Source organism: Choloepus didactylus, chromosome 5 (genome assembly GCF_015220235.1).
Source record: "Choloepus didactylus isolate mChoDid1 chromosome 5, mChoDid1.pri, whole genome shotgun sequence".
NCBI lineage: Eukaryota > Metazoa > Chordata > Mammalia > Pilosa > Megalonychidae > Choloepus > Choloepus didactylus.
In genome coordinates, this window is record NC_051311.1 from 116,453,296 (window position 1) to 116,480,761 (window position 27,466).

At 36.3% G+C, this 27,466-nt stretch overlaps 1 protein-coding gene across 3 annotated transcripts in view; it reads left to right on the forward strand.

Moving 5' to 3' along the window:
- GLCCI1 (glucocorticoid induced 1) overlaps window positions 1-23,812 on the forward strand; it is a 118,514-nt gene extending 94,702 nt beyond the window's left edge. For 2 of the 3 annotated variants that reach the window (XM_037836768.1, XM_037836769.1), the window contains exons 6-8: window positions 3,361-3,571; window positions 19,599-19,719; window positions 20,908-23,812. In XM_037836768.1, the coding sequence (XP_037692696.1) occupies window positions 3,361-3,571; window positions 19,599-19,719; window positions 20,908-21,256 (681 nt within the window). In that variant the 3' untranslated portion in view covers window positions 21,257-23,812. The remainder of the gene's footprint in view (window positions 1-3,360; window positions 3,572-19,598; window positions 19,720-20,907) is intronic. The other variant, XM_037836770.1, reaches the window with a different exon arrangement.
- The last annotated feature ends 3,654 nt before the right edge of the window (window positions 23,813-27,466 follow it).

The window sequence follows — 27,466 nt, forward strand, 5'->3', positions numbered from 1 at the left end:
ATTGTATCGATATGCCACTTTTTAACCTATCTATGTTTCACCATTTGAGGAATTTCCATACTGTTGTCCAAAGTGGCTGCACTGTTCTACATTCCCACCAGCAATGTATGAGAGTTCCAATTTCTCTACATCCTCACCAACACTTATAATTATCTGTCATTTTGATTATAGCCATCTCAGTGGGTGTCAGATGTATCTCATTGTGGCTAATGATATTGAGGATCTTACTTTGGCTTATTGGTCATTTGTATATCATCTTTGGAGATATAAATGTCTATTCATATCCTTTGCCCTGTTTTAAAATTGTGTTGTCTTTTTGTTACTGAGTTATAACAGTTTCTTTATATTTTCTATGTACAAGTCCCTTATTAGATATTTGATTTGAAAATATTAGCTCCCATTCTGTGGGTTGTCTTTTCAGTTTTTCTTGGTGATGTCCTTTAAAGCACAACAGTTTTTCTTTTGTTGCTTGTGCTTTTGGTATCATATCTGAGAAACCATTGCCTGATCCATGATCACAATGATTTATGCTTTCTTCTAAGAGTTTTATAGTGTTAGCTTTTACATTTAGATCTTTGATCTATTTTGAATTAATCAAAAGTATTTTGTGAATTACTTCTGTCCCAGAAAAGAAATCTGGACACCACTGCATGTGAACCTATATTGGACCAAATTTTACAAGGTGGACTCAACGAAGGAAACCACCAAGTAGCCTTTGGCTTAATCATCTCCCTGATGCTTTTTTGGAACTACGCTATGATTTAATTTATATAAAGTGTAAATGTTTGCTTCCTTCAGAGAACATAACACTGGTGTAGAATTGGTTTCAAAATCCAAACAGTTCAATTTTTTATTTACAATATAAAAAAATAAAACTTTGTTCCAATCCTCAGTATTACTCAGTGGATATGAGCATTATTCATAGCTTTTTATACATCCTCCATGTATGTGTTTGTGTGTATATACTAGCAAGTAGCAAATCATTGCATGAATGTACCATAATTTATTTTATTATCCCCTACTGATGGACCTTTAGGTTATTTCCAGTTTTTGTCATCACAAGCAGTGCTTTAGAAAACATTGTGGACTCTTGCGCATAATCCCTAGCAGTGAAATTGCTAGGTCAAAGCATTCATACATTTGAAATTTTGATGGATATTGCCAAAAATCACCCTTCTAAAAGATTGCTCCATTTTACTTCCATTATACATTTCATGTCATATTTTTATTTTATGTCTATTCTGCCATAAAGGAATCCTTTGGAAATTACTCCACCTCTTAGCTATTTACCCTTAAATTGTTATCTTTATACATCAAGTAAAGTTTAAGAACAGTAATATAAGGAAGTGAAATTGGTCTTATTTTTGGAGGATAAGATATTCACATATTTACTTTGAAAACAAAACTATAATAAAGTATAAAAATTGCTAACAGTTCTGATTTCAAATGAGGCATATTCTAATTTCATAGCTGCTATTTAAGAATTATTCTGGGGTAACCTACAAACAATAACTAAAGTACTAATTTTTAAACCTTTTCAATTTATTATGAAATGTACCTCAAAGTTTTACTAAATCAAAATGTCACTATTACTGAATCTGCCAGTAGCTAAGAAAGGAAAATTGTCATGTTAAATATATCAGTGTTGGTAATAGTAGAAAACCTCTTTCCAAACCTTTATATTTCTCATTTCTATTTCATCCTAAAAATACAGATTTCTAAAACATGTTTTGTTCTAATTCTTCCCCTCCTCCCCTCCAACAAAATGGAAGTTAGTGAACAGAATTGATGTATCATCCAGTTATAGATTAAGAAATGGGAATACATAGAGATTGTATTTATCAGATAGGATGTGAATGAAAGACAACTCAAATTCTTAAACTTTTTTTTAGCTACAAATTGCTATGTTATTTATTAGTTAGCAACATTACTTTTATTAAAGGAACATTTTCTCAGAGTTTGATCAACTAAATTAATATCCCTTGTTTCCTACCTCGGACAGTTTTACTTTTAAAAGTTTGGTTACAAAATGAATTGTTATTTAAATAATTGAGTATTCTCTTTACAGTATAGTTATCAGGTTATGAATTGTTTTGGTTTAACAGCATTACATAGGTAAATGAAGTTATGATTTCAGTAGGTAAGGGTTTTCAACCTTCACTTAACTTGTTTGTTCCTTATAAAAAAACAGATACATTTTGAATCTTGCCTAATTTCATGTTCCTCCGTTTGTTCTTTGACAGTGTGTCTGAGTACTCTGAAATGACAAAACTCAGAGTACGGGCAGAGTACACCCTAAATAGTGGAAATATATTGTAAATAAACTCTGAGAATATGAGTTTTTTTTTCCCAGCATTGCAGTCTTGTTAACAAAATTTTTGTTAACAAAATTTTTGTTAACAAAAATTTTTTAATTACTTAAGAAAATTAATATGTAGAATTTTATTTCTTGAACCCACTTTGTTAGTACACAAATGAGGCAAATGCAATAAGATCTGTTTTTATAGTGGAAGCAGAGTGTAGAGACTCCACTGTTGTGGGAGCCATGCTGCCACTTAATTAGCCATGTCATCAGGTACTTTGAATTACAGATTCCTTATTCGTAAAGGGAAGACATTGCACTAGTGATCTAAGGTCCCCTCTCAAGTCCAAAATATATAATTCTATGATTATCATTTCCTTTATATGTCTTATGTTTTTAGAACCAAGTAGTATTCTGAGTCATCCTATATTAAATATAAAGTTAGTAGACTTGTTCTGAGTTATGTTAATATCCTCCACTGAGTACTAATAGAATAAACCTTGTTATTAGAAAGTTTGGGTGGTTTGCAAAGGAAATAAGAAAGTATAGTTCCTGGCCTCTGAGAAGTTAAAATAGGAAAGGATGCATAAACAGAAACATCTATATCTGTAACTCTAGATTTCACTTATCTTACTAGTAGGTCAAAGTAATTTCCTGACCAATGTGGTTAATTCATTCAGCAAAATGTTACCAAAAGTGTGCTTATGTGCCAGGCTTAGTGCTAGGCATTGGGTACTTAGTGTTAAACAATAAAGCCCCTGTCCTTGAGGAGTAGGTGCTAACCTAGGAATGCATATAGAAAGCTATGGAATGTTTAAGGCTAACAGTTTGGCCTTAGTCTTCTGAAAACCTAACTATCTTTAGGGATTTGAAAGAAATTGGTAGCTCGATAAAGATAACATGCCAAAATTAACTTCAGACCCAAATGTGGTATCTTTGCCTGTTATTTGAAGAATTAAATATGATGGTGATAGTGGTGGAAAGGCCATGTGGTTTTTCGTGTTGACTAGAGTGTATGCACTGTCATTTATATATTTAGCGGGGTGTTCCTCTTCCAGCCTTTGGACATACCAGATGGCCGGAGGGCTCCCCTCCCCGCCCACTACCGGAGCAGTAGTACTCGCAGCATCGACACTCAGACCCCCTCTGTCCAGGAGCGCAGCAGCAGCTGCAGCAGCCATTCGCCCTGTGTCTCCCCCTTCTGTCCCCCGGAATCCCAGGATGGCAGCCCTTGCTCAACTGAAGATTTGCTCTATGATCGTGATAAAGGTGAGAATGAAATCATGCACTTAGATAGAGTTTGTTGGAGGGCCTTGCTCATTATACCTTTTTTGTCTTAGACCATTACATCGTTTTTTTTTCTTTTGTTTAAATGGTGGGATTATAAAAGATGGTCAATCTAGGTTTGTTTGTTCATTGGCTTCGTGTATCCCCTTCTTCGTGACTCTCACAAACATCTTCCATAAATGTGTCAGAAGCACAGCGCATAGTTCTAACAGCTAATGAAAGCTATAAAATGGAGTTTGTACATCTTCACAACATATAATACACGGATCTTTTCCTTGAAACTGTCCAGAGCTAACGATGGTAATGGTAATTTATATTTCTCATGCTTGAGGTTAGGTTTGGTAATCAGATTGATATTGTAGGAAATAATTTCTCAAAACTCTGTTGGAAGACTGAGTGTATTTTTAACTAAGTAGATAAAGTTTAATAAGTATCTACAGGATATCAGAGATTATATTACAGTCTGGTGATTATTAACTAAACCTCTGGGATTTCTTGTTGCCTGTCAAGGCCAAACTATCTCCCCATGTTCTTCTTTTACACTGTTATGTACTTTGCCACATTCACTCACTCTTCTTTTGGTTTCTGGCCTCCTAAGACCTAGACACATAAGGCAAAATAGACTCTCCAGCTTCCATCTTCCTAGCTATGTTTAAGGAAACACTGAACTTATTTTTATAACACATTTACTGCCTCTCACCATAGAGAAATAGATTGTAGGCAACAAAATTTTAAAACCTAGAAGAACTGAAGTTTACAGAATCTTACAGGATTTTTATGGTCTCCCCCCCCCTTAATTTGTTTTATTCAGGTATTATTGTATGTGAAGTGCAATAAGTGATCAGCCAGTGAACTTTTACTGTGTATGCATTCATGTAACCACTAGCTAATCAAGGCATAGAAAGTTTTTGTCATACTAGAAGGCTCCCTCAGGCCCCTTCCCCTCCCCACTTGGAAGTAACCACTATTCTGACTTCCATCCCCAAATTTAGTTTTCTCTGCTCTTGGATTTCACAGGAATGGAACTTTATGGTGTGTATTCTTTTGTGTCTGGCTCCTTTCATTCATCATTATATTACGCCTGACTCTCTCTTGAGGTGTAAAACAGAAGCTGCTTTGGACTTTGTACTCTGCTTTTATTTCCATGGCTAAGCTGCTCAAGTTCTTCCCTTTCTTTTGACCTTTTCATCATTGAAAGTCTTGTGGACACCCTTCCTTCTTTATGAATGGACTGAAGGCAATACCTTAGGCATCTCTTTGCCTCAAGTGGAAGGTCTCCATTTCTTAGAACGCCAGACTAGGAAACTGTTTCACTAAGACACTTCACCAGAGCAAATACCTTTACTTTCTCATAACCATAGTGATTTTTCTATGGATATTTCACAGTAAAACAAATGAGAACACATCTTGCTTCTAGTAGGAGTGTTTTGTTTGTTTGTTTTAAAGGGAAATGGATACATTAAATAATAGTAACAAGTTGTTTTAGGCTACACAAGAAGTAGTGGTGAAACAGGTGTATCCAAAATCCACATTCTTTGTTATACCAGTAGAAAGGATAAGTACAGTTCAAGTTGGCCTCTTTTTCTACTTATTAGCACTTTTAGTTTGATTAAAATGAAAAGTGAAAAATAAAAGTTGTATTAAGGCTATACAATTCATTCTGGATTTTTCATTTTCTTCTTTGTAAGCTTAATCATGTGGGTAATTAAGAGATGCTGAACCAAAACATGTACTGGGAAGATGGTGGAAGAGTTCCATTTGGGTTGACTGGTTGTGAGATGCCTTCAGGGCTTCCAAGTGACTGTATCCATAAAGCAGATAAATACATGATTTCTGCAGTTTGGAAGAGGGTCCTCACTTAGATCATAAGTTTCTAAGAGTGTGTATTTAATATCTCATTTTCCCAAAGATGTAGAATCTGTTTTATGATGAGAAGGCGTATAAATGTCATTATTCTACCAAAGTCTTTTGTGGGAGATGTAACTCAGAAGCTAAGTGCAGCATCAGCTTTGACAGTACACAGGATGGATTCAAATCCTATAAAATTTTTGTTAAAAAACATGTCTTAATTCTCAAGGATTCAGTAAGTGGTAGCATCTGCTCTAATACCAACCATCATTATTATCACCTGGTGGCTCCCCTTCACTGTTGGCTCCAGTGTCTTCAGAAAAAATACCATGTGCTTTCCCTCTACAATTTAGCCCAAACTTCCCTATCTGACCTAATTTCTGCCAATTATGTAATAATATGACTTCTGACCATTTCCTAGATAGATTAGACCTTATTTTCCTAGTAAGACTTTGCTTTTATGTGTATATTTTCCTCTGTAGCCTTTTATTCTTCCTTACCATACAACCACCTGCATAACAGAAATGTCTTTTCTGTCTTCTCTTCCTCTTGGGTGTTTTTTTAAAATATGTAAAATAAGAACACTGATCCAGATCATCTCCAAGACCAATAGTTTCTTCCATAATAGTTAAAAAATTTATTTTTCTTTGTAAAATAAGGTGATAATTCCTCCTTATATCATTATTGGCATCAAATGATTTAATGTAGCAAGTTGCTTAACAAACCCTTATTACTAATAGACAACAAATGGTGGTAGGTGTTACTAATAGTGATTTTTTTAAAAATCTCTCTAGAAATTACAGAGATAGAAGAGACCCTGGAGTCACTTAAGACATTTTTCTGTTTTCTATAAGCCTACCATTTAGCTCAGTTTGGGAATTAAAGCCTCATGACATCAGTTTGTTAACATATCTACCATATTTAGCTTAGAGTCATTACTTTCTGATTAAGATCAAGTTGATGTTACTCTTTCCTGGAAAAATTCATGACCTTCAATTAAATTATGAAGTTTCTGTTTCTCAAACAAGATAACTGCCATCTTTGTGAAGAGAAAATTAAAATAGCATCAATCCATCTTGTGTGTCTTTATATGCATATACATACAGATACACACAAACGTATATATATTTTAGAGTTGAGAGTAGATGTTGATGTATTCCAGCTGAGTTTATACTTCTAGTTTATTCAGGAAGTGTTTGTTGAGCATCAACAGTATGTCAGTACTGTATTAGAGATGGAGAAATATGTGATATTTGCCTTTAGGGAATTTATACTCTAATAGGGAGTAGGTGGGTATGTAAATAAGTAATACCCTATTATACCATATGTTAGAAAACTAAAGGAACAAAGGAGAGAGTTGGCAGTTGTACAGTTTCTGAAACTTATATATATTATGTCATTCAAACTATAGAATAGTCTCTGACTCAGTACTTAATGTCCAAATTATGTTTTTTTTTAATATAAAGGTCTTAAAGTTTGCGTTTTTCTACAATGAAACATAATTTGGTGTTTGGTTTCTTTATATTTATTTCCAGTAAGAAAAAAGTAGAAGCACAGATTTCAAACAGGTTTGCATCAGCCATCAACTATGAAAACACAATGAAAACTGCAATTTGTAGTCAACTATGACAGATTTGAAGTGTCTACTTGTCCTGTAATTGCTGTTGAGAAATTTGTTCCCTCAGACACTGGATGGCATGCAGGGGAGGGATAACCATGGTGAATATATGCTCGAATGAGAGATGTGCTGGTAGGCTGATCTAGTACTCATCTGTTACATACTTACCCTTTTCCCAACTTTGCTAACATTCTCCCTGCCTATTCTTAACATCTGTTTTAGTTGATTAGCGTATTTGTTGTTTTCTTTGACTGTATTTATTGCGATGCCAGGACAGAAACACTTGGACTATTTAGGAAGGTCCAGCTCTTGAGAGACTGTTTTCAGTTTTGGGTTTTTTTGGGGGTTTTTTGGCAAGTTTCTCCAGTGACCTGAAGACTGAAGGCAACAGCCTGGTGTCATGTGTAAAGTTGCCAGGCTAGCTAACCTAATAACAGCCACAGTTCCTACATCATGGTCTATGCAGAGAATTGAGATATCCAGGTTAGGGATTCTCATCTTAACATCCTCATAATATACCCTAAAAGCCTAAATTATTTTAATTTGTCATGCCTAAAGTACAAGGGAAGAAAATAGTCATTTATATAATAGAGAGGGCAGTGTTGAAATATTAGTTCTTTTAGCAACTCTGCCTTGTGTTCCTTGATGGTAATCAAACTGGTGCTGGGCAAGCCACAAAATCTAGACTTCAGTCTGCTGCTTATTGATCTCTGGCACAATTCACTTAGGCAGTTGTTATAAAATTCTGCAGTTTTGAGAGAGATTGTGGAAACATTGATTATTGTAATCATGAAGTAAACGGAACCATTTTACTTAGGCCAAGTGTTGTTTTCCAAGAATCTGTAAATTGATTGGTTACTTGGAACTTAAATCATATTTTCCCATTGTAACAATTATGCTATGTGGACAGAGTTTCCCAAGGCCAATATATGCAAGGATATTTAACTCATACTGCGATTTAACTCATAAAGAATAATGCTAAACTTCAGATATTAGGACTGAGCTGCCCTTGGGGTCACGAGAGAGCCCTGTCTTTTCAGAGTCTAGAACTGATCCTAGGCAGACTTTTTGAAATAGACTGTTTCTGGCATCTTCTTATTCCTTTATACTTTTTAACCCTATTTGTGTCTATCTCCAGGGGTCTGTTTATTTATTTATTTATTTTTGACCTTTGCCCTATGCCTTAACCATCTATCTTCTAAGTAGCCTAATCATGATAGATACACTTCTTTTAGCCACCACATCGTAAAGCCACTGTTCTAGATCCTGGGTCTCTTTAACAAAAGATTCCTCCCATTTTGTTCCAGGTTGCTTGTTATCCTAGAAGAACCTCTTGGTGGTACATTTACAAAGAGTATAGAGATGTTGTTCCACCACAGGGGTTATCCTGTAGGTTGAAACTGACATCTTCCCTGTTTCTGTTTTTTCAAGATACCATCTAAAGTTACGTACATTCCCAGTATCTGCCGGCACATAAGCACCTAGCAAATGACCTTTCCCCTTCTCTGAAAATGTTCAGAATTGTACTAATGGCAGATACTATGATATTTCGCCATGGATGAGTTATTTTTCATAATTCAAAACTGCTTAATGAGTATATAATTTAGTTCTAGTTTTTGCAGCAAAGGGTCTAGAAAATACACAAACCAATTACAAGCCAGGTGTTTAAATATACCTGCATATATATTTCATTTAATCTCCTGTTTATGTATTGGAATGTAAGCCCCAGCAAGAGGAGGTAACTTTATTTTCCTCATTGCTAAATCCTCAGCTCCTACAATAGTGCTAAGCATAGAGTAGTGCTTAGTGGGCAATAGTTTTAGTATTTTTTTACAACTGTTTTCATGATGTGTTCATTTTTAAGGATTTACTTTATGTATGTTAGGTTTCTGGATGTTTAAGAAGAGTGTGATACTCCTAGTAAACACACACACACACACATACACGCAATAAAGAGTAACCAAACTAAGACTTAACTTAGTGTTAAGCCTTTGGTGGGAAAGAAGTAATAAAGTTCAGACTTCCTGTTGAAGTTTGGGGAAAGGAAATGACTTTGCTAAAACCTGTCTCACCTTCCCCTTTTCCCAGTTGGTCATGCTGGTAACAGAGGTGAGCTCTGATCATGACTAGGGAGAAAATAATAGGGGATCCACCAGATCTCCCATTATCTTTTGCGTTCCTCTCAGAAAAAAATATAAAAGCCTAAGGGTCATTGCTTACACTCAGTCTTCTTGTGAAACTAAATAGAGGCAGATCCAAACTGTTAGCAGAGCTGTAAGCCTTTAATTAGATGCATAGAATAGTAGAGTGGAAGGAATCTGATCATCTATTCACCTCCTCATATCTAATGTGGACAGTAAAGTTGAGAGACTTCGAAACTTAGTGAGGCAGAGAGCACAAAGGTAATGAACTCTGACTGTGTTAGCTCTGGGTTTGAATCCCTGCTCTGCCACTTACTAATCATGTGTCTTTTAGCAAGTTGCTCTGTATCTCAAGTTCTTCACCTATAAATTGGGACTGATTATGGTAGCTGCCTCCTAGGATCGTTAGGAAGATTAAATATGCTAAGGTGATTTTTTATCTCCTGTGATCTTACTGTATTCCTACCGGTAGGTGACGTTGTCATTATTTTAAGGGTGGGGAAATAAGGCTTAGGGAAAATAAGTAACTTTTCCAAATTCTGTGACTCCAGATGCCAACAAGTTCTTCTGTAGGAACTTCATGGATATGTTGCTGCCCTTGCAGGAGGAACAGTCTTTATACAGGCAGTCAGCTGTGAAAGGGCCTGGTGTGTGAGGAACAGTACGAAAAGGTGTGGCTGGAGCTCAGGGGTGACGAGTAGGGAGTTGAAGGCAATGAGGTAGAAAGGCCAGTATTTCATAAGGGGCCCTGCTTATTGTAGGCCCTGCTAAGAGAAAGGAAGAGCCAAACAAAAGATTTTTTGTCAGCTAAACAGCATGGCCAACTTTATTTTTAAGGACCACAATTCAGGTATAACTATGGAAATAGAGACACAGTCAGCAGGAGGACAAGATAAGATACTATTTTAAAGTCTAGGCTTGTGGCCTCCAAACTTTATTTATTACATACTCCTGTCAGCACTTTTGAATCTGTACTACTAATGTTAAGTTCCTGTATTTCTAAATTATATATGCATATAATTCAACTCAAAAATTAAATATGTGTTAGTAAAGCATATTTTCTTATTTTGAGAGATAAAAAACCAATACGTAGCAATGTTCTAATATTTTCTTCCAGCTTGTCAGTAGATGGTTTTGTACAGCTCCCTCAGGAGATCGCAGCTATAGGGCAAAGATGAGGAGGGGTAACTAGGGCAGAGGAATTGGAGGAAAGAGGTTGAGGAAGAATTCAGCATTTGTGGCTGATTAGATATATTAGATGAGAGAGGAAAAACAGAGGCAGATAACAGCTGAGTTCTAGCTTGGGAGATGTGGAAATGATTACCACCATTAATAAGGTAAGGAATAACCGAAGGAGCAGGTTAAAGGTGAATATACGAAGTTTAAAGCCATGCTGATTTCTGCCTCAGGATGTTATAATGTCATTTCCCTTAAGCAAGAATAAAAACAAAAGAGGAAATAGTGAATTTTACGTAATGCACAGTGACAACATCTATGGGATTTTTGCTTTGCCTTCTATTTTGCACATGGCTAGTACACAGCAAATATTTTTTGAGTGAGCATTGAAAATTGAATTGAAACTTTTCAATTCAGTGTTCAAATGTTAATTTTTTTTCCTTTTGTATAATTTAGGAGCAATTTAATATAAACAGTGTGTTTCATTCAGTTCCTGGATAACTGATGTCCCTGGAAAGTTTTCATGTAAAAATCTTGAGAATATAAAAAATAAGATTGCATCAAATTGAAATCCTTAAATGTATTACTTTTCAAGATATAAAATATTCTGTGTACTCTGAAATTTTATTTTCAGTTTCATTTTACCATTGTGACTTACATATATAAGAAGCATGGTTGTAAACTATGAACTGGTTTGAGAACAGTCTTCAGTAGGTGATTTGCTTTTATTTTTAGCTATCATCTTAGACTCTGAATGAGCATTTAGCATATCAACAACTGTAAGATTTGGAGACAAGTTGTTCTGCACATCAGGTTTTGTGTTTGTAGAAGAAAAGCATTATACTGATTGTGAGTACACAAAAAGAAAGGAGCAGCTATACTTAATTTTAAAATTATCAATTCAATTAATTCTTATGGAACAATAAGTGATAAAATATAAAATAAAGCAAAACACCTCCCACATGTGACAAATACCTAATTAATTTGCCTAACATTTGGAATGTAAATTGTGTTCCATTTATTCAAAAAACATCTAATTTGAAGTAAAGTTCAAAAATATAAGTACTAAAAGTTAGTGTTACTTTTTTCCTCCTTACACTTTATTGAATGCTCATCTACAGATGATCTTGGCTATAGCTGATGTATAATAGTTTTGAAATTCTGTAACTTTCTCATAAAAGGTTAACTTTGAGATTTTGTGAAACATTAGAGGCTATCTGTAAAAGCCAAATGTTTCATTTACTTATTCACAGTTTGATATTGGAGTTAACTGACAGTCCAGGCCTTTCAGTACAGTTGGTAATGTTACTTGGTTCCAAAACTTTGTTGTCATGAAGTGCTATACAATTGTGTTCCTCCTGATTTCATTAGGCCATCAAACCACAGGACAGCTGATAATTTCATTTCCTCATGCAGAAGAAATAATTTTAACACTAGAATAGTAATTCTGTTTAGGTCCTATTTTAGTTAATCATATCTGTGATCTAATTGTCTTGGATAACTTGATTATGCTCTTAGTTAAGTCATTGAGGATAGTGTTGGTTGAAAACATGGTACTCGCTTTCCCAAGTTATTCTAGCTCGGAAAGCTGGAATAAGAATTACTGTTTGTAAAAATGTTTTTCCTGCACATTTGGTATATAGACTTTGCATGCTTTAGGCATTGATTTTAATTTCAAAACCGATTGATCGCTATATACTAAAAGATATCATCATGAACTGGCAATCACAAAACCTGGAGAATCTGATACTCCAAGTATTAGAGCTAGAAACAAAATCTTCTTCCCAGCCAGAAACAAAATCTTATCTCTGTATACCTGAATAGAGTTAGAGTGTACAGATCTATTTAAAAATACTTACATTCTGTAACTCTCTCCTGCCAAGAGACTAGAATAGGCATGTACCTTCTGAATACTTCACCATTTTTAATTTTCAAATTAGGAATGGTATGTTCTTTCTACTATAATAATAATATTTATTGAGAGCTTACTATATATTTCAGGCACTATCCTAATCCTTTAACACTCATTTTCCACAGCTATCATATCAGTATTTATTCCAGATTAAAAAAAAAAAAAAAATCAGCTAGGCCTATGTAGAAGTCAGGTGACCTGACTCCAAACCAGTGTTCTTAACATCTTCACAATTAGTTCTCAAATTTGGGGCTATGCAGAACAAAAGGAATGCCTGGACTCCTCCCCAGACTAATTAAATCAGAACCTCTTAGGGGTGAGGTCTGGACATTGGTGGTGTTAAAACATCTTCTGATGCATCTAATGTGAAACCAGAGTTAAGAACCACTGCTCTATAATTATATTGCTTGTTTTAGAATTAATTTCCCTTAATTTGGTAAGGTAATATGGTAGTATGAAATAAAGCACATCTAAACTAAAGACTTGGGGCTAGAATAGAACCATGGCAAAGATTTTACATACCTACTAAATCAGTCAACCTTTATATATATGATTTTTTTAATGCTGGAATCATGAGCTACAAAACTTAATACATCAGATATAATGTAGGAGAAATTCAAATCAAGCTATAAAAGTATAAGTAGTTTTACATTAGTAAATATCATTTCTATATGGAATACCAGACGTTAAGAATAACTTCTCTAATTTTTCCAAGGTTTAATTTATTATCATATGACTAAAAATGTTTGAGAAATTGCTGGTATTTTAATGGTAAATATGATATCTATGCATAACTATGAACCAAAATCTTAAAATACCCAATAAAATGTTTCTGTACCCTTGATTTTCAGAGTTGGGTAGTTCTCTTATAAGTATAGATGGGACTATTGTGAATATAGAAAGATAGGTAAATAATCATATTCATTGCATTTAATTATGTTAATTGACATTGGCTAAGCTGTTATGAGAACATAAATTAATATTTAACTTAATCCCAACTATATTTCTAGTTGTTTTCCTACATTGTTCCCCTTCAGGATAACGTAATGAGAAAACATGCTTGTGACCAACAAGGACTGAATTAAAATTACCCTGAGACTTTTCATGTTGAATCTCCTAGGAAGGCATTCTCACCTCACATTTATAATGTTCTTTTATTGTAGTGTGTTTTATTGAATTCAACACAGGGTTCTCACTGATTAGACATCTGTAAGTCTGAAATGAGTAGGATAGCTTGGTCATATAAGTGGTTTTTAAAGTATGCCACTTGACAGAGCAAAAAAATATTTTGGTACAGTGTTCCTTCTTTGTATTCTAGAACCATTTTTTTTTTTAATCACAGAATTTTAGAGTTAGGAGTGGCAATTCCTTTAATTATATAGAATCCCAGAAAAGCAGTTGTGTTCAACTATACAAATATTGACAGTTAAAACCAGACTAGCAGACAGAACCTAAGATGGCGGCTAGGTGAGACAGGGCAAAAAAACACCTCCGTGAAAAATACTAGATAAGAACCAGGAAGTGACCCAGAATACCGGTTTCAGCAGTGCACCAACCAGCTGGACAAGGTCTGCTAGCACCACAGGGGCCATACACTTGGTGAAATGGGGAGTCTGCATTCTGAAACAAGTGAGTAAGCCGGCTGAAAGACCTGCGGCCGCGCTACAGTGTGGGGAAGCTGGGGGTTGGTGTTTGGAGACGGACTGGTTCTTTTAAAAAAAAAAAGGAAAACCCAGGAGCGGCTGCAGTTGCGACGGTGGGAACTGCTCAGTGAAGCATGGCAGGAGCGGGCTGAGCTGGCCTCTCAGTGTCTGGTGTGGAAGATAGCCCACTGAAGATTCCCTCGGGGCCAGGGGAATGGAGGGGAGAGCTGGAAGGAGAAAGAAACCCTGCTGCTTGCAGCTGGCTCCCCAGTGGGCTGGAGACACTCCTGCCCGGGGCTGTGCCCACAGCCCAGAGCCACGCCAGTTGTCCTAGAGCAGGGAAGGAGGAACTGTGTGAGGAGAGGGAGGGGGTTGAGACGCCCTGTTCAGCCATCTTTGCATCAGGCTGAGAGCACCCCTGCACGGCCCGGCGGCCCGGGGCTTCCCTTGAGGGACGGCGTGCACTTGTGACGTAGTACAGCCTTCCCTCAGCAGAGGTCCTGGAAGATCACAGCTGAGAAGGGGGCCCGCTCGGAAAACCCAGGGATGCTATGTCAATGCCGGTGGTTTGTGGGTCAGCGACAGAGAGGGTCTGGGGCAGAACTGAAATGAAGGCTTAGACTCTTGCAACAGCCTTGAATCTCCGGGAGCACCTGGGAGGTTTGAGTACTAAAGCAGCCCTGCCTTCCTAGCCACCCGGACACATGCCCCACATTCAGGGCGGATGGCTCCAGCAACACACCCAAACTGACTTCACCAGCTGAACCCCACAAGAATCATTTCCCCACACACCACAAGGGCAAAGTTGAGGAGAACTGACTTGAGGGGTATAGGTGACTCTCAGATGCCATCTGCTGGTTAGTTAGAGAAAGTGTACACGCCAACTTGTATTTCTGAAAAATTAGATTGGTATTCTTTTTTTACAACTTGAAAGAACCCTGTCAAGCAAAGCAAATGCCAAGAGGCCAAAAACAACAGAAAATCTTAATGCATATGATAAAACCAGATGATATGGAGAACCCAATCCCAAACACCCAAATCAAAATATCAGAAGAGACACAGTACTTGGCACAATTAATCAAAGAACTACAATCAAGGAACAAAAACGTGGCAGAGAATATAAAGGACATGAAGAAGACCATGGCACAGGATATAAGGGACACAAAGAAGACCCTAGAAGAGCATAAAGAAGACATTGCAAGAGTAAATAAAAAAATAGAAGATCTTATGGAAATAAAAGAAACTGTTGGCCAAATTAAAAAGACTGGATACTCATAATACAAGATTAGAGGAAGTTGAACAGTGACTCAGTGTCTTACAAGTCCACAAAACAGAAAATGAAAGAACAAAAGAAAGAATGGAGAAAAAAATCAAAAAAATCAAAATGGATCTCAGGGGTACGATAGATAAAATAAAGTGTCCAAACTTAAGATTCATTGGTGTCCCAGAAGGGGAAGAGAAGGGTAAAGGTCTAGAAAGAGTATTCAAAGAAATTGTTGGGGAATACTTCCCCAACCTTCTACACAATATAAAAATACAAAGCATAAATGCCCGGCGAACTCCAAATAGAATAAATCCAAATAAACCCACTCCGAGACATATTTGATCAGACTCTCAAATACTGAAGAGAAGAAGCAAGTTCTGAAAGCAGCAAGAGAAAAGCAATTCACCACATACAAAGGAAACAAGACTAAGTAGTGACTACTCAGCGGCCACCATGAAGGTGAGAAGGCAGTGGCATGACATATTTAAAATTCTGAGAGAGAAAAATTTCCAACCAAGAATACTTTATCCAGCAAAACTCTCCTTCAAATTTGAGGGAGAGCTTAAATTTTTCACAAACAAATGCTGAGAGAGTTTGCCAATAAAAGACCTGCCTTACTTCAGATACTAAAAGGAGCCCTACCGACAGAGAAACAAAGAAAGGAGAAAGAGATACAGAGAATTTTAACAGACATATATAGAACCTTACATCCCAAATCACCAGGACACTCATTTTTCTCTAGTGATCACGGATCTTTCTCCAGAATGGACCATACACTTGGACATAAAACAAGCCGCAATAAATTAAAAAAAAAAAAAAATTGAATATATTCAAAGCACATTCTCTGACCACAATGGAATGCAAATAGAAGTCAATAATTTTTTAATTGTAACTCCACTATTTACTTCCTATATGATATAAAATACACAAACTCTAATGACAAATCAGTGGTTTTGAACTCAATGTAAAGTATGTAATTTTTGACAAGAACTATATAAAAATGGGGGAATGGAGGAGTATAGGAACATAGTTTATGTGTCCTATTGAAGTTAAGTTGGTATCAAAGAAAAACAAGATTGTTATGGATTTAAGAGGTTAATTTTAAGCCCCACAGTAAACACAAAGAAAGTATCAGAGAATATGACCATAGAGATGAAAAGTAGAATATGGGTTAAGAGAAATGGGGAAAGGGGCAATGGGGGGTTAAGAAATGAGTATAGGGTTGCTGTTTGAGGTGAAGGGAAATTTCTAGTAATGGATGGTGGGAAAGAGATAGCATTACAACATTCTAAATGTGATTAATCCCACTAATGGAATGCTAGGGAAGGGGTGGAATGGGAAGATTTAGGCTGTATATATGTTTCCACAATTGAGGAAAAAAAAAAAGACAGTCTAAATAGATGACAGTCTAAATTGCATGCCAAGGATGACTCTGGATGGGATCTGAGGATGGAGGACAGGAGGCTCAAAGGGACACAGTTGAGAGATAAGGGAAAAAAAAATATATAGAATGTAAGCTTTGTATCATTGTTGAATCTCTTGTTCTTCTTAGCTGCATTTAATGGGATTGCATAAAAGAATGTTCTTGTTCATGGGAATTGTATATGTGAATTATAGTGTTTGTTCAAGGATGTGTGCAGCTAGCTCTCATATGTTCAGAAGACAGAGCAATAGATGATGGATGATAGGGAGGGAGGGAGGGAGGGAAAGAAATAGCGGTGTGACAGCATGTTAAAGTTGGTGGATTGGGATATCAGGGGAGGGGGGTCAGGGTATGATGGAGTTGTGTGTTTCGGGTTTGTGTTGTTTTTGCAACTGTTCCTATAACTTTGAATTTATTTCAAAATAAAAAACAAAAAAACAAAAAACCAGACTAGGTTCTCCATTCCTTGTTCCTCTTTGCACTCTACCAGGTTTCTTACATACTTATCTGAGGTAAACACTCCAGATTTGAACATAGTTCAGATCTATCTTTGTACATAGTTTGAGAATATTTTTTTCTTTCAAGCAGTCTTTTCAGGCCAACAAACAGATACACAGTTTTACACAGAAAAACTGAACAACCTTTATTGAAAAGACAGAGAAGATATAGTAGACCTGAATAACATTTTTCTAGGATAACAATATACTTATTTGTTCAGCATTAATCTCCCCACTACTACCACCACCAAAATAAAAAACAGAACAAGAAGTTTAAGTGGGTGAAACTCTAAAATACATTTATAGCCTCTGAAATTAGAAAATTTTTAAGAAGGAAAAATTTAACTCATGCAAGACTGTTGTTAATGGGAAGATAATCAGTTTTGCAGATTAACCACCTCACATCTAGCTTTCAATTCTGGGAAAGTCCCTTGAAACCATAAATATAAGTTGTGAGAGAAATAATGTTGTATGTCTGATGATGCAGGAAGAAATAGAACACAGGAGACTGTAGCTGTGGCCATGGTGGCATTTTCCATATGATACAGTACGGATACTTGACTGCTGACACACACACCTGCTGATGGCATAAAAGGCTTGTTAAAGGCAGCAAGCCCATCGTGCTAGGCCAATTCTGCATGACCCTGTGGGCTGTATTGTCACCAGCAGTAATCTCCATGGAAGCATCACAATACAATACTCATTTGTAATCTTGATCTTATTTATATCTTTTGCATGCTTGTTGCTAGTTGGATATTATAGTGAGGAGTAGGTGTATTTTTGGTATTACACCAAGTTCAAAGCCTTGTTCTCACCAGTCTTTGAACATGGACCAGTCTCTGTGGTCTATTGCTCGATAAAGAGTGGCACACTCAGAACTCTAATCAGGCTAATAAAGCTTTGCATTAGTCTGACAGAGAAATCGTATTTCTCCTCTTCCCTCCCATTTGTTTAAGCAAGATACAGGATAAATGTTGAATCTAAGAAGAAAATCCTCAATACCAAATGGATTTTGAAGAAACCATACTTAATTCTAATACTTAATTCCTTCCAGGACACTATACATAATCTATTGAGACATGAGTAACAATAGTAATAAAGAAGTTGTGTGGTTTTCTAGCTTTCCTAATAGTGTGGCTTCGTTATTTTGCAGGCAGTGCTTTCTCAGCAGAGGTAGAGCCATATTCATGTATAAGCATAGATTTGCATACCCAGCACTAATGGATGCACTTTGAATCGTTATCAAGATACAGGATTAGTGTGCATCAAGGGTTACCTCTGTTTTCTAAGTATGCATTATACTTCATTAATGATGACAAAAATTTTCACATTATTCTGTTTCTAAATGTTGGACTGTGTTCCATACTCTATGCGGTCGTAGTTGACTCGTCTGGGGGGGGGGAGGTGGCGGCCGGTTACTGAATCCTAGGCTCTCAGGATTGCTTGGAGGGTGCCGCAACTCTAAACTAAAGCAACTTATCAAAATTGGAACACATTTTATTAAGTTACTAATGCCATCTTTCAAAATATGTGAAAATAATGCATCTCAATAGATCATGTGTATATTAGTATTTTAACATTTGGGACTGGTTTATATAAGTCAGAACGTGTTTAAATAGGACTATTGTATTTATACAAATATATTACTGGCTTTACAGCTTGGCATCTTACATAGATAATGACACATTTTGGTGGATTTGAATTTCCAGAATCCTTTGCCAGGTAGGAAAAGGGAGGAATTGCATATAGGTTTTTATGGCTTTTCATGAATAGACTATTTTTCTTTTTGGTCATAAATTTGAGGAAAACATGCTTTTGGGTTTCTCGATGTCTTTCAGAAAGTAGCAAAAACACAAAACTGTTCAGAGACAGCTCTTTAGTATAAACATTTTGAAGACAAAACTCTTCAGCAAATTTCATGTTGGGGAGATGGAAAAAGACTTTATGTGTCATAAACCTGTTTTTTTCCCCTTGCACATATGTTATTCATGGTGTTTAATAAAAGCACCTTTTCTATTAAGAACTTTTATAATGAAGATTATTCTGCATATTAAAATTTTCAATTAATTTGGTTTGGACAGTGAGCAAGTGTAGAGAACCCTGTATTTTTATAATATCTTGTAATTCTTCAGCATAATTTCTGTATATTACTCATTTACATTTTTGAAATATGTAAGAAATATTGTATTTATTTTCAGAAAGGATTACACCTCTGCTTTATTCAAAATGCAATTTTTTGGATCATAATATCCTCCTCTTTATGTTCTGTGGTATGGTAGATTACTGTTGCCTTGAAGCTTTTAATTAGAAAAATGTACTACACAAAGGTATTAGAAATAGCTAGGTAATAAAAGAAGCTCTGTGGTGGTATAAGCCAAGGGGCAGTAGTAGATCGGTTGTTCGAGAGGAGGCTGCTTGTTTGGAAATCAAATTTAATTTTAAAAGAGCTTTCAATCACTAGTTAATATAACTGCTTTAAATTTACAGACAGTGGGAGTAGCTCACCGTTACCCAAGTATGCTTCATCTCCCAAACCAAACAACAGCTACATGTTCAAACGGGAGCCCCCAGAGGGATGTGAGCGAGTGAAGGTCTTTGAGGAAATGGCGTAAGTAATGTCTTTTCTATCAGCCGGGATCTGTAAAGCTGTAAAGCTTTTTACTGAGACCAGTTGATGACAGTCGAATCAACTACTCTATCCAGCTGATAATGTGTTTCCAAAAGCAAATACTCAAAGAGTGTTGAATAGGCAAAAAGAGATCTTATTGAAGGAAAATTGGAGTCTGGATCCTGGAAATGTATGTCAATACAAAGAAATTTGAAAATTCATCCTTACCACCTAAAAGATCTATTTTTAATTATTGAGAATTTTCCTTTCCAGAGCTCTATTAACTTAGAAGGCTAATAAAAAAAAAATTAGTAGCAAAGTTGACATCCGTGTGTGGCTAGCCTAATGATAGTGATTCCACAAGCCAGAGGGAAGTTAGTCTTCCCTTAAAGACACATTTAGCATGTGTACTCTTCATTGAATTTAGACTATATTCACGTTTGTTTGTTTGTCTTCTTTCTTTTTGGCATTTCAGTATGTATTAATTAGAAATTAAAAGAAAAGAGGTTCATGCTGTAAACCCATAACAGAATAGCTTAGAAAAAGCCTATGTGCTACTCTTGGACTCACTTATCTCTCTATCCCAGTGTGGATGCCTAGTGGAGGTTGCTGTACTCTTGCAACTGAGGAGGAGACAGAGACCTGTCTTGCAGGAGTTGATGGTCCAGCTCCTGAGAGTGAGAGGAGAGGCAGAGCTTTGGAGCCTGCTCTTTTGGGCTTACTGGCTCTTGGAGAGAACACTGAATTTTTTTTTCCATCTGTCTTAGTAGAAATATGTGTAGAGATGCAGAAAAAGGAGAAATGCTTAAAACCAAATACATGATGGGGTAATTTTCCCCACGTATAAATTTTTCTCTACAGAAAAAGGTAATCCTTACAGAATCTTCAACTATGATGGAAGAAATTTTGAATTGTTCCTAAATGATTGAAAGCAAACTAATGATCTCTGCAAAAATGTGTTATCTGCCCAGTCCTTTTGGAAATCCTTTTGTCTCAAAGACCACTTCAGTGCTGTGTACGTGAATAGTCTGCCAGCTGACTTGTGCTATGGAAGATGTTTGCCCTCTGTGTACACTTAACCTGCATTCCCTGCCATTCACATTTAAGCTGTTTTAAAGAACTCCAATTAATTTAGAAAGTGCTTAACTTTGTAATGCTTGTAAACCTAATTTTGTTTTATGGTTTTAGGTCTCGTCAGCCTATCTCAGCCCCTCTCTTTTCATGTCCTGACAAAAACAAGGTTAATTTCATCCCAACCGGATCAGCTTTCTGTCCTGTGAAACTTCTAGGCCCTCTCTTACCTGCCTCTGACCTGATGCTCAAGAACTCTCCTAACTCTGGCCAGAGCTCAGCTCTGTCCACTCTGACCGTTGAGCAGCTCTCATCCCGGGTTTCCTTTGCATCTCTCTCCAATGACACCAGCACAGTGGGTCCCACAGAGGCCTCTACCCAACAGCCATCCCAGCAGCAGCAACAGCTTCTGCAGGAACTACAGGCTGAAGAGCACGTCTCTGCTCAGAACTATGTGATCATCTAAAGCAAAGGGGGAGCCGGCCTCTACCCTGTGTTCCATGGATTAGGAACTAGATCTCAGACATCTACCTGCATGGAGTGATAAACTTTTCTGAACAGCACCACCACCAACAAAATACTTATCAGCATCATAAAATATCTCTTAACTCTGATCTTGGCAGGGACGGAACTCCTATTCAGCAGTTTTTGTGGAAAGCGGTAATGCTTGCAAAATACGTGTCATTCAGCATTGTAAGTGGAGACTATGCATTTCATAGTATGTTTGACAGATTAGTACTGTGTCCTGTATTTTGTTCCAAATTCTTCAGTATAAATAAGCTCTATATCAAAAGGTTGCCTGTCTCTCTAGAAAATGTCTTGCTGTGTTTTGTCCTATGGAAAATACTGTACTTCAGGATTATGTTTACAATTGATCCAGGTGTTTGTTTCTAACTTCTATAATACATACAATGCAAAAAAAAAAAAAAACAAAAAAACAAAAAAAATGGCCACAACAGTTGCACAGTGCCCACCCTTATGGCCTAGCTTCAGGTACTTCAGTTGAAGTCTAAACTCAGGTAACTTGGAATGTATATCATATTGGGATATTAAATATTTCACAGCTAAAAAGCTAAAGAGGGAACATCACTCTTTTGCCTTTTTTATGTTTTGCATTTCCCTTTCCTCATTACATTCCACATTTTTGGAATAAGAAGTGCATTCAACCCTAGGAGAACGATAATCCTGGACACGGGTGAACATGAGGAGAACCAGCAAATCTGTGGTGTCTGACATCACTTTTGTCACGTGGTTACAAGTAAAACAACTGTTGCATTCACTGTTTCAACATTTTTAAATGTGGCTTTTTTAGAAGTTCAGGTGTTGCTGAGACTGTTAAAGTGTTGCAAATAAAGTGTTCAGTACTAGGCTGTACATAAACATTCCACATTGTGTGTAATGAAATTTAAAGACAATGTCTAGGTTTAATTTCAGAACAATTGAAGTTTCACAGGGATGATTGAGGTCGTTTTGTTTTGCTTTTTGTTGGCTGTTGGGGTCATGAAATGTTACCATTTTAGCTTAAGGCATATTAATGTTTAGTTTCTCTTTTGGAAATTCTTTAATTTGCAGTTTAAAAGAATGACACACTCCAGCAGTTTAGGTGCATGAGCTGTATTCACCTGTAGACAAACAATACTTGGGTCTCAAAAGTAATGCAACGTTAAATAAGCTGGCTAGTTGGTGACTTAACAAAGCAATAGTTTGAAGTTTTTCCTATAAGCCTCTCAATATCATCATGAGTAGTCTTAAGATTTTTAACATGCAGAGTAGAGCATAAACCCAAGTTAAATAGCCTTGAACTTGCAGACTTGACTTAAGTTCTCAACAGTGTAGAGAAAGTCCCAGATATTCCTGTTTGGTCGGTGGGAGAACCAACTTTCAGATACACTGTTTCCTGCAACACAAAGAGCATATCCAAGTGCAAAAGGAAGCTTCTTTAATTTTATTCCATTCCTTTCAGTTCAGTAAAACCTAGAATTGTTTCATTTGCACCTAAAGTGTATGACACAATTTTTTTTTAAGAATTAGGGAAACAAGGTGCCTACAGTTACAGGAGCATTTCAGCCCCTTTCAATCATTCCTAGGTTTTCATTTTGTTTATTTTCTAAGGAGGTTGAAGAAATGTAAGACAATAAAGAAGAAAGCAACACCGTTAATTTTTTTTTAAAGAAACGGATATGTGTGTGTATGTGTTTGTGTTTGTTTGTGTGTTTTCTGTGTATTCTTTTGTCATGATCCCAATTCTCTTCTTTCCACCAAAGTTTGCAGTAATATTCTCTCCTGAAGGTGCATTCTGGCTCCTTTAAATTAGTCAGTGTTATATTGTAGGAGACTGTCATGGAGAAAAGGACTCAGTTTACTTTTGCCATTTTCACAGGGGAACCTTTTAAACAATCTTTTCAGCAGCATATACCTTTAACCCTAATAATCTCAGGCCTTGATGAAAATACTATATTTTGTAGATTATGGTTAAAGGGAGAAAAAATACTAGTTCCGTAAGATAAATATGAGCTCCGTTTAACTTCTGATCTCTGGTTTAGCATTACATAATGTGTTGATCTTGTGCTCTGCTTTTGTCCAAATAAGATGCAAATAGTACCAATATCAATTTCAGAAAGAAGGACTGAATATGCTTTTTTGGTGATGAAATCTGATGTACGGTATTTATAGTGATGTGCTTTTTTTCTCATGAGAAACTGAATATTAATTGTGTTGTACATTTGTTCTTAGCATATATTGAAGTTTTGAACCAAATGTGTTAAAGCTTATGCTTTGCTGTGTAAATTTCACAGAAGTTGTTGAGCTCAAATATATCCTACATCCAGCTGTAGAAATTTGTCAAAAGTTGTTTAAATTTTGTATATAGTTGTACTGTTTAATTATAGCCACTGTGCTGAACAGTATTCGAGTTACCATACAATATGGCTTTACACAAGGAAATGTGTGGCTTTTGTTTTGTATTTTTTCAGTATAGAAGTACCTGTGTCTTATTTAAATAAAGTTATTAGTAAAACTGGAATAGCTCCCATGTGTTTCTGGAAGGAATGAGGGTGTTAGCACACTACCTGACAGGTGAATTCAGCTGGGGGTTGTGGCAGTATTCACTGCTCATCAAGCCCCAGACCTGCATCTCTGGGGCTATAGTGTGTCTAACTGGATCAGAGTCCTACAGCCTTACTTTCCTCTTGACATTTAATTTACACATTTTCTATCATGAAGTAAGAAGCTGGATGTCTAAAGTTCCAAGTCTTTGTACTGCCCACAGCTACGAGTACCTTAAATAGAGAAAATGTCCCCACTACATTATTTTATACCTAAGAATTAGTTATGGAGGTGAGTTTTTAAAGTTTAGTGAAATCACGTCAGAGGAAGTTGTATATTTCTTGCAAAGAGAGTTGAAGTAATAAAATTTAATTTTTTACCCTTTTTATTTGTATTTGGATCAAAAATAAGAGGGGGAAAAGCTTTGCAAAACAAAGGAGGATTACTGTTTTGCCCAATTTATCCAAATATGGTCTATGTAGGCCATATGGTGGCACAAAAGCAAAAACAAACCACTTTGAGAAATAATTCACCAGCAGAGTGTTCTTCATTCCTAAAGCACATTTCATGAAAGAGCTCACTAAGATTTGACCTTTAAATTGAACTGAAGAATGACTATTAAGTAGTTGTGTTTTGGGCTCACAAAAGTAATATGTAGCTTTTTAATAGTGACATTTATCAACTACCTACTTGAAAATAATACATAATTTAGGCAATAAATTACCCTGTACATTTAAAAGTCCATTGCAAGTGAATGTGAAGGAAAAGTGGAGTTCTCAGCCCTATTTCTGCTTGACTCCACTATATAGTGTAATAAAGTTGCTGTAAATGGCCCTGAAAAACAAGTCAGAATTTGCAAAAAACAAACCCGAAGAACAAGAAGGGGCAGGGGGTGGGCCTAAGAACTTTAATATGTTAACCTTATGCTACCTAGAAATAGTACCTTGAAGTTTATTTATGAATATTGCAAAATGAGTGGTAACACCCCACTTCACCTCACAGCATTTATAGAAATAGCAAAGTTTTCTTGAATGTCTACCTCCCCTGGTGGAAAGATGTGTCCCAGTTTAGGGATGTATTTAATCATTTTATTCTGATAGACAATTGTCCAAGGGGATTTGCGCTTTTTTTCCTGAAACTTACTTTGATATAATTTCAAATATACAGGGCAATTGCAAAAATAATACAGAACCCATACAGAGAATTCCAACATACCCCTGCCTACAGATATCCAGACCCCCAATTTTAACATTTTGCCACATTTGCTGTATCGTTTTATCCATCTATCAGTCTATCAATCTATTAATCTGTTTTCTGAATGGTTGAGATAGTTGTATACATCATGCTCCTTGAACACATAATACTTCCATGTACATCCCTAAGAACAAGGATATTCACTTACATAACCGCCTTAAGTACAGCTATCAAGTTTAAGAACTTTAAAAGTAAGGAATTTTAAATGTAAGGAACTTTACATTTTTACATGTAAAAACTTTAAATTTTACATGTAAATTAAAAAATTTTACATGTAAATTTAAACTTTAAAGTTTTACATGTAAAAGCTTTAAATGTAAGGAAGCTTACAGCATATATCCCTATTTTTTTTCATATACCCTGATAATGCCCTTTGAGCCTTTTCTCCGTCATTATTAGATCAAGTCCAAGATCATGTATTGCATTTAATCATCATTAGAATAGTTTAGTTGCCCCCTCCTTTTTGTTAATTGTGGGCACATACAACAAATTTTACCATCTCAACCATTCCCAAGCCATACCATTCATTGGGTCTAATCACATTCACAATGTTGTGCTACCATGACCACCATTTGTTACCAGAACTTCCCCATCACCCCAAACAGAAACCCATTATGCATGAACTCCCCATTCCCCTTCCACTGTCACCCTTGGTAATATGTACTCCACTTTCTGTCTCTGTCTGTTTGAACATACTGGCTGTTTCATTTAGGTAGAATCATATAGTATCTGTCCCTTTGTGTCTGATTTATTTCGCTCAACATGATGTCTTCAAGATTCGTCCATGTAATGGCATGGATCAGAACTTCATCCTTTTTTAAGGCTGGGTAATATTCTGTTGTGTGTATATATACCACATTTTGTTAATCATTCATCTGCTGATGAATATTTGGGTTGCTTCCATCTTTTGGCTATTGTGATTAATTCTGTAGTGAACACTGGTGCACATATATATGTCTGAGTTCCTGCTTTCAATTCTTTTGGGTATATACTTAGAAGTAGGATTGCCAGGTCATATGGTATTTCTGTGTTTACCTTTTGAGGAATTGCCAAACTTCCACAGCAGCCGCACCATTTTATTTTCCCACCAGCAATGTACAAGGTTTCCTATCTCTCCGCATTCTCATCAGCACTTACTATTTTCTCAGTTTCTTAAATAATAGCCGTTCTAGGGGTGTGAAGTGGCATTTCACTGTGGTTTTAATTTTCATTTCCCTAATGGTTGATGATAGTGAGCATCTTTTCATGTGCTTATTGGCCATTTGTATATCTTTGGAGAAATATCTAAGTCCTTTGTCTATTTTTAAATTGGGTTGTTTGCCTTCATTGTTGAGTTGCAGGAGTTATTTCTATATTCTGGATATTAAACCCCTAATAGACATATGGTTTTCAAATATTTTCTCCCATTCTGTTGGTAGATAGGCTTTTGAAGTCAAATTGTCTTCTGTTTTTGAAATGTATTGAACAAAAGACCTATTACAGGAGAAGTTTGCTTAAAAAGAAAGTCAATTGATAATAAAAACATTGATAACAGAATTTAAACAATGAGTTTATTGAATATAAACAGTGGTCAGAAGACAATCTATTGTATACCTCATGTCCCCTCTGTAAAATTAAATTTTCTTCTTGTATTAGCTCTTGGTCTTATATGCTAATGTAGGCTTTTGTTTGCTGTGTGCCCTGAATTGTCATGAGAAAACATGAGCTAATTTCAGCTACTAAAATGAATCATTTTTTCCTGTTAGTTGGCTTGATGACCTGGGAAACTACGTTGTACCATGACAAAAATATTATTTAATTGCCTCATTATCTCACCATATTCCACAATTCCTATGTATATTTGTTTCTCTGTCCTCAAACGATAAGCCTCCTCTAAAGGAATTCCTCTACCTGCCCAAAGATGGATCCCTTAATTCACACCTTGAGCCAAACTCTGGATGCTATAACCTGGCCCGTTATAGTTTAGTCCCAGTTGCCTAAAGAGCTTCTCCTCTCAGACTTCTTGTGCCTTAGTTTGCCAGGCTGCTGTGACAGATACCATAGATTGGTTTGGCTTACCAACAGGAATGTACTGGCCCGTGGTTTGGAAAAGAAGTCTAAAATCAAGGTGTCAGCAAGGCCATGCTTTCTCCCCAAGTTTGTTGGGTTTTGATGTTGGCTTTTCACAATCCTGGGGGTTCCTTGGCTTGCATCTCTGCCTCCTGTCACATGGTGATTTCTCTCTCTCTTTGTGTCTGCTCTTTCCAGTTTCTACCGACTTCTTTCTAGCTTCATGTGTGGGCTTCCATGACTCCTGGCTCTGTCTTAATTTCTTCTGCACATAGAGGACTCCAGTAATATAAATTAAGTCCTACTCTGAATCAGTTGGGCCACACCT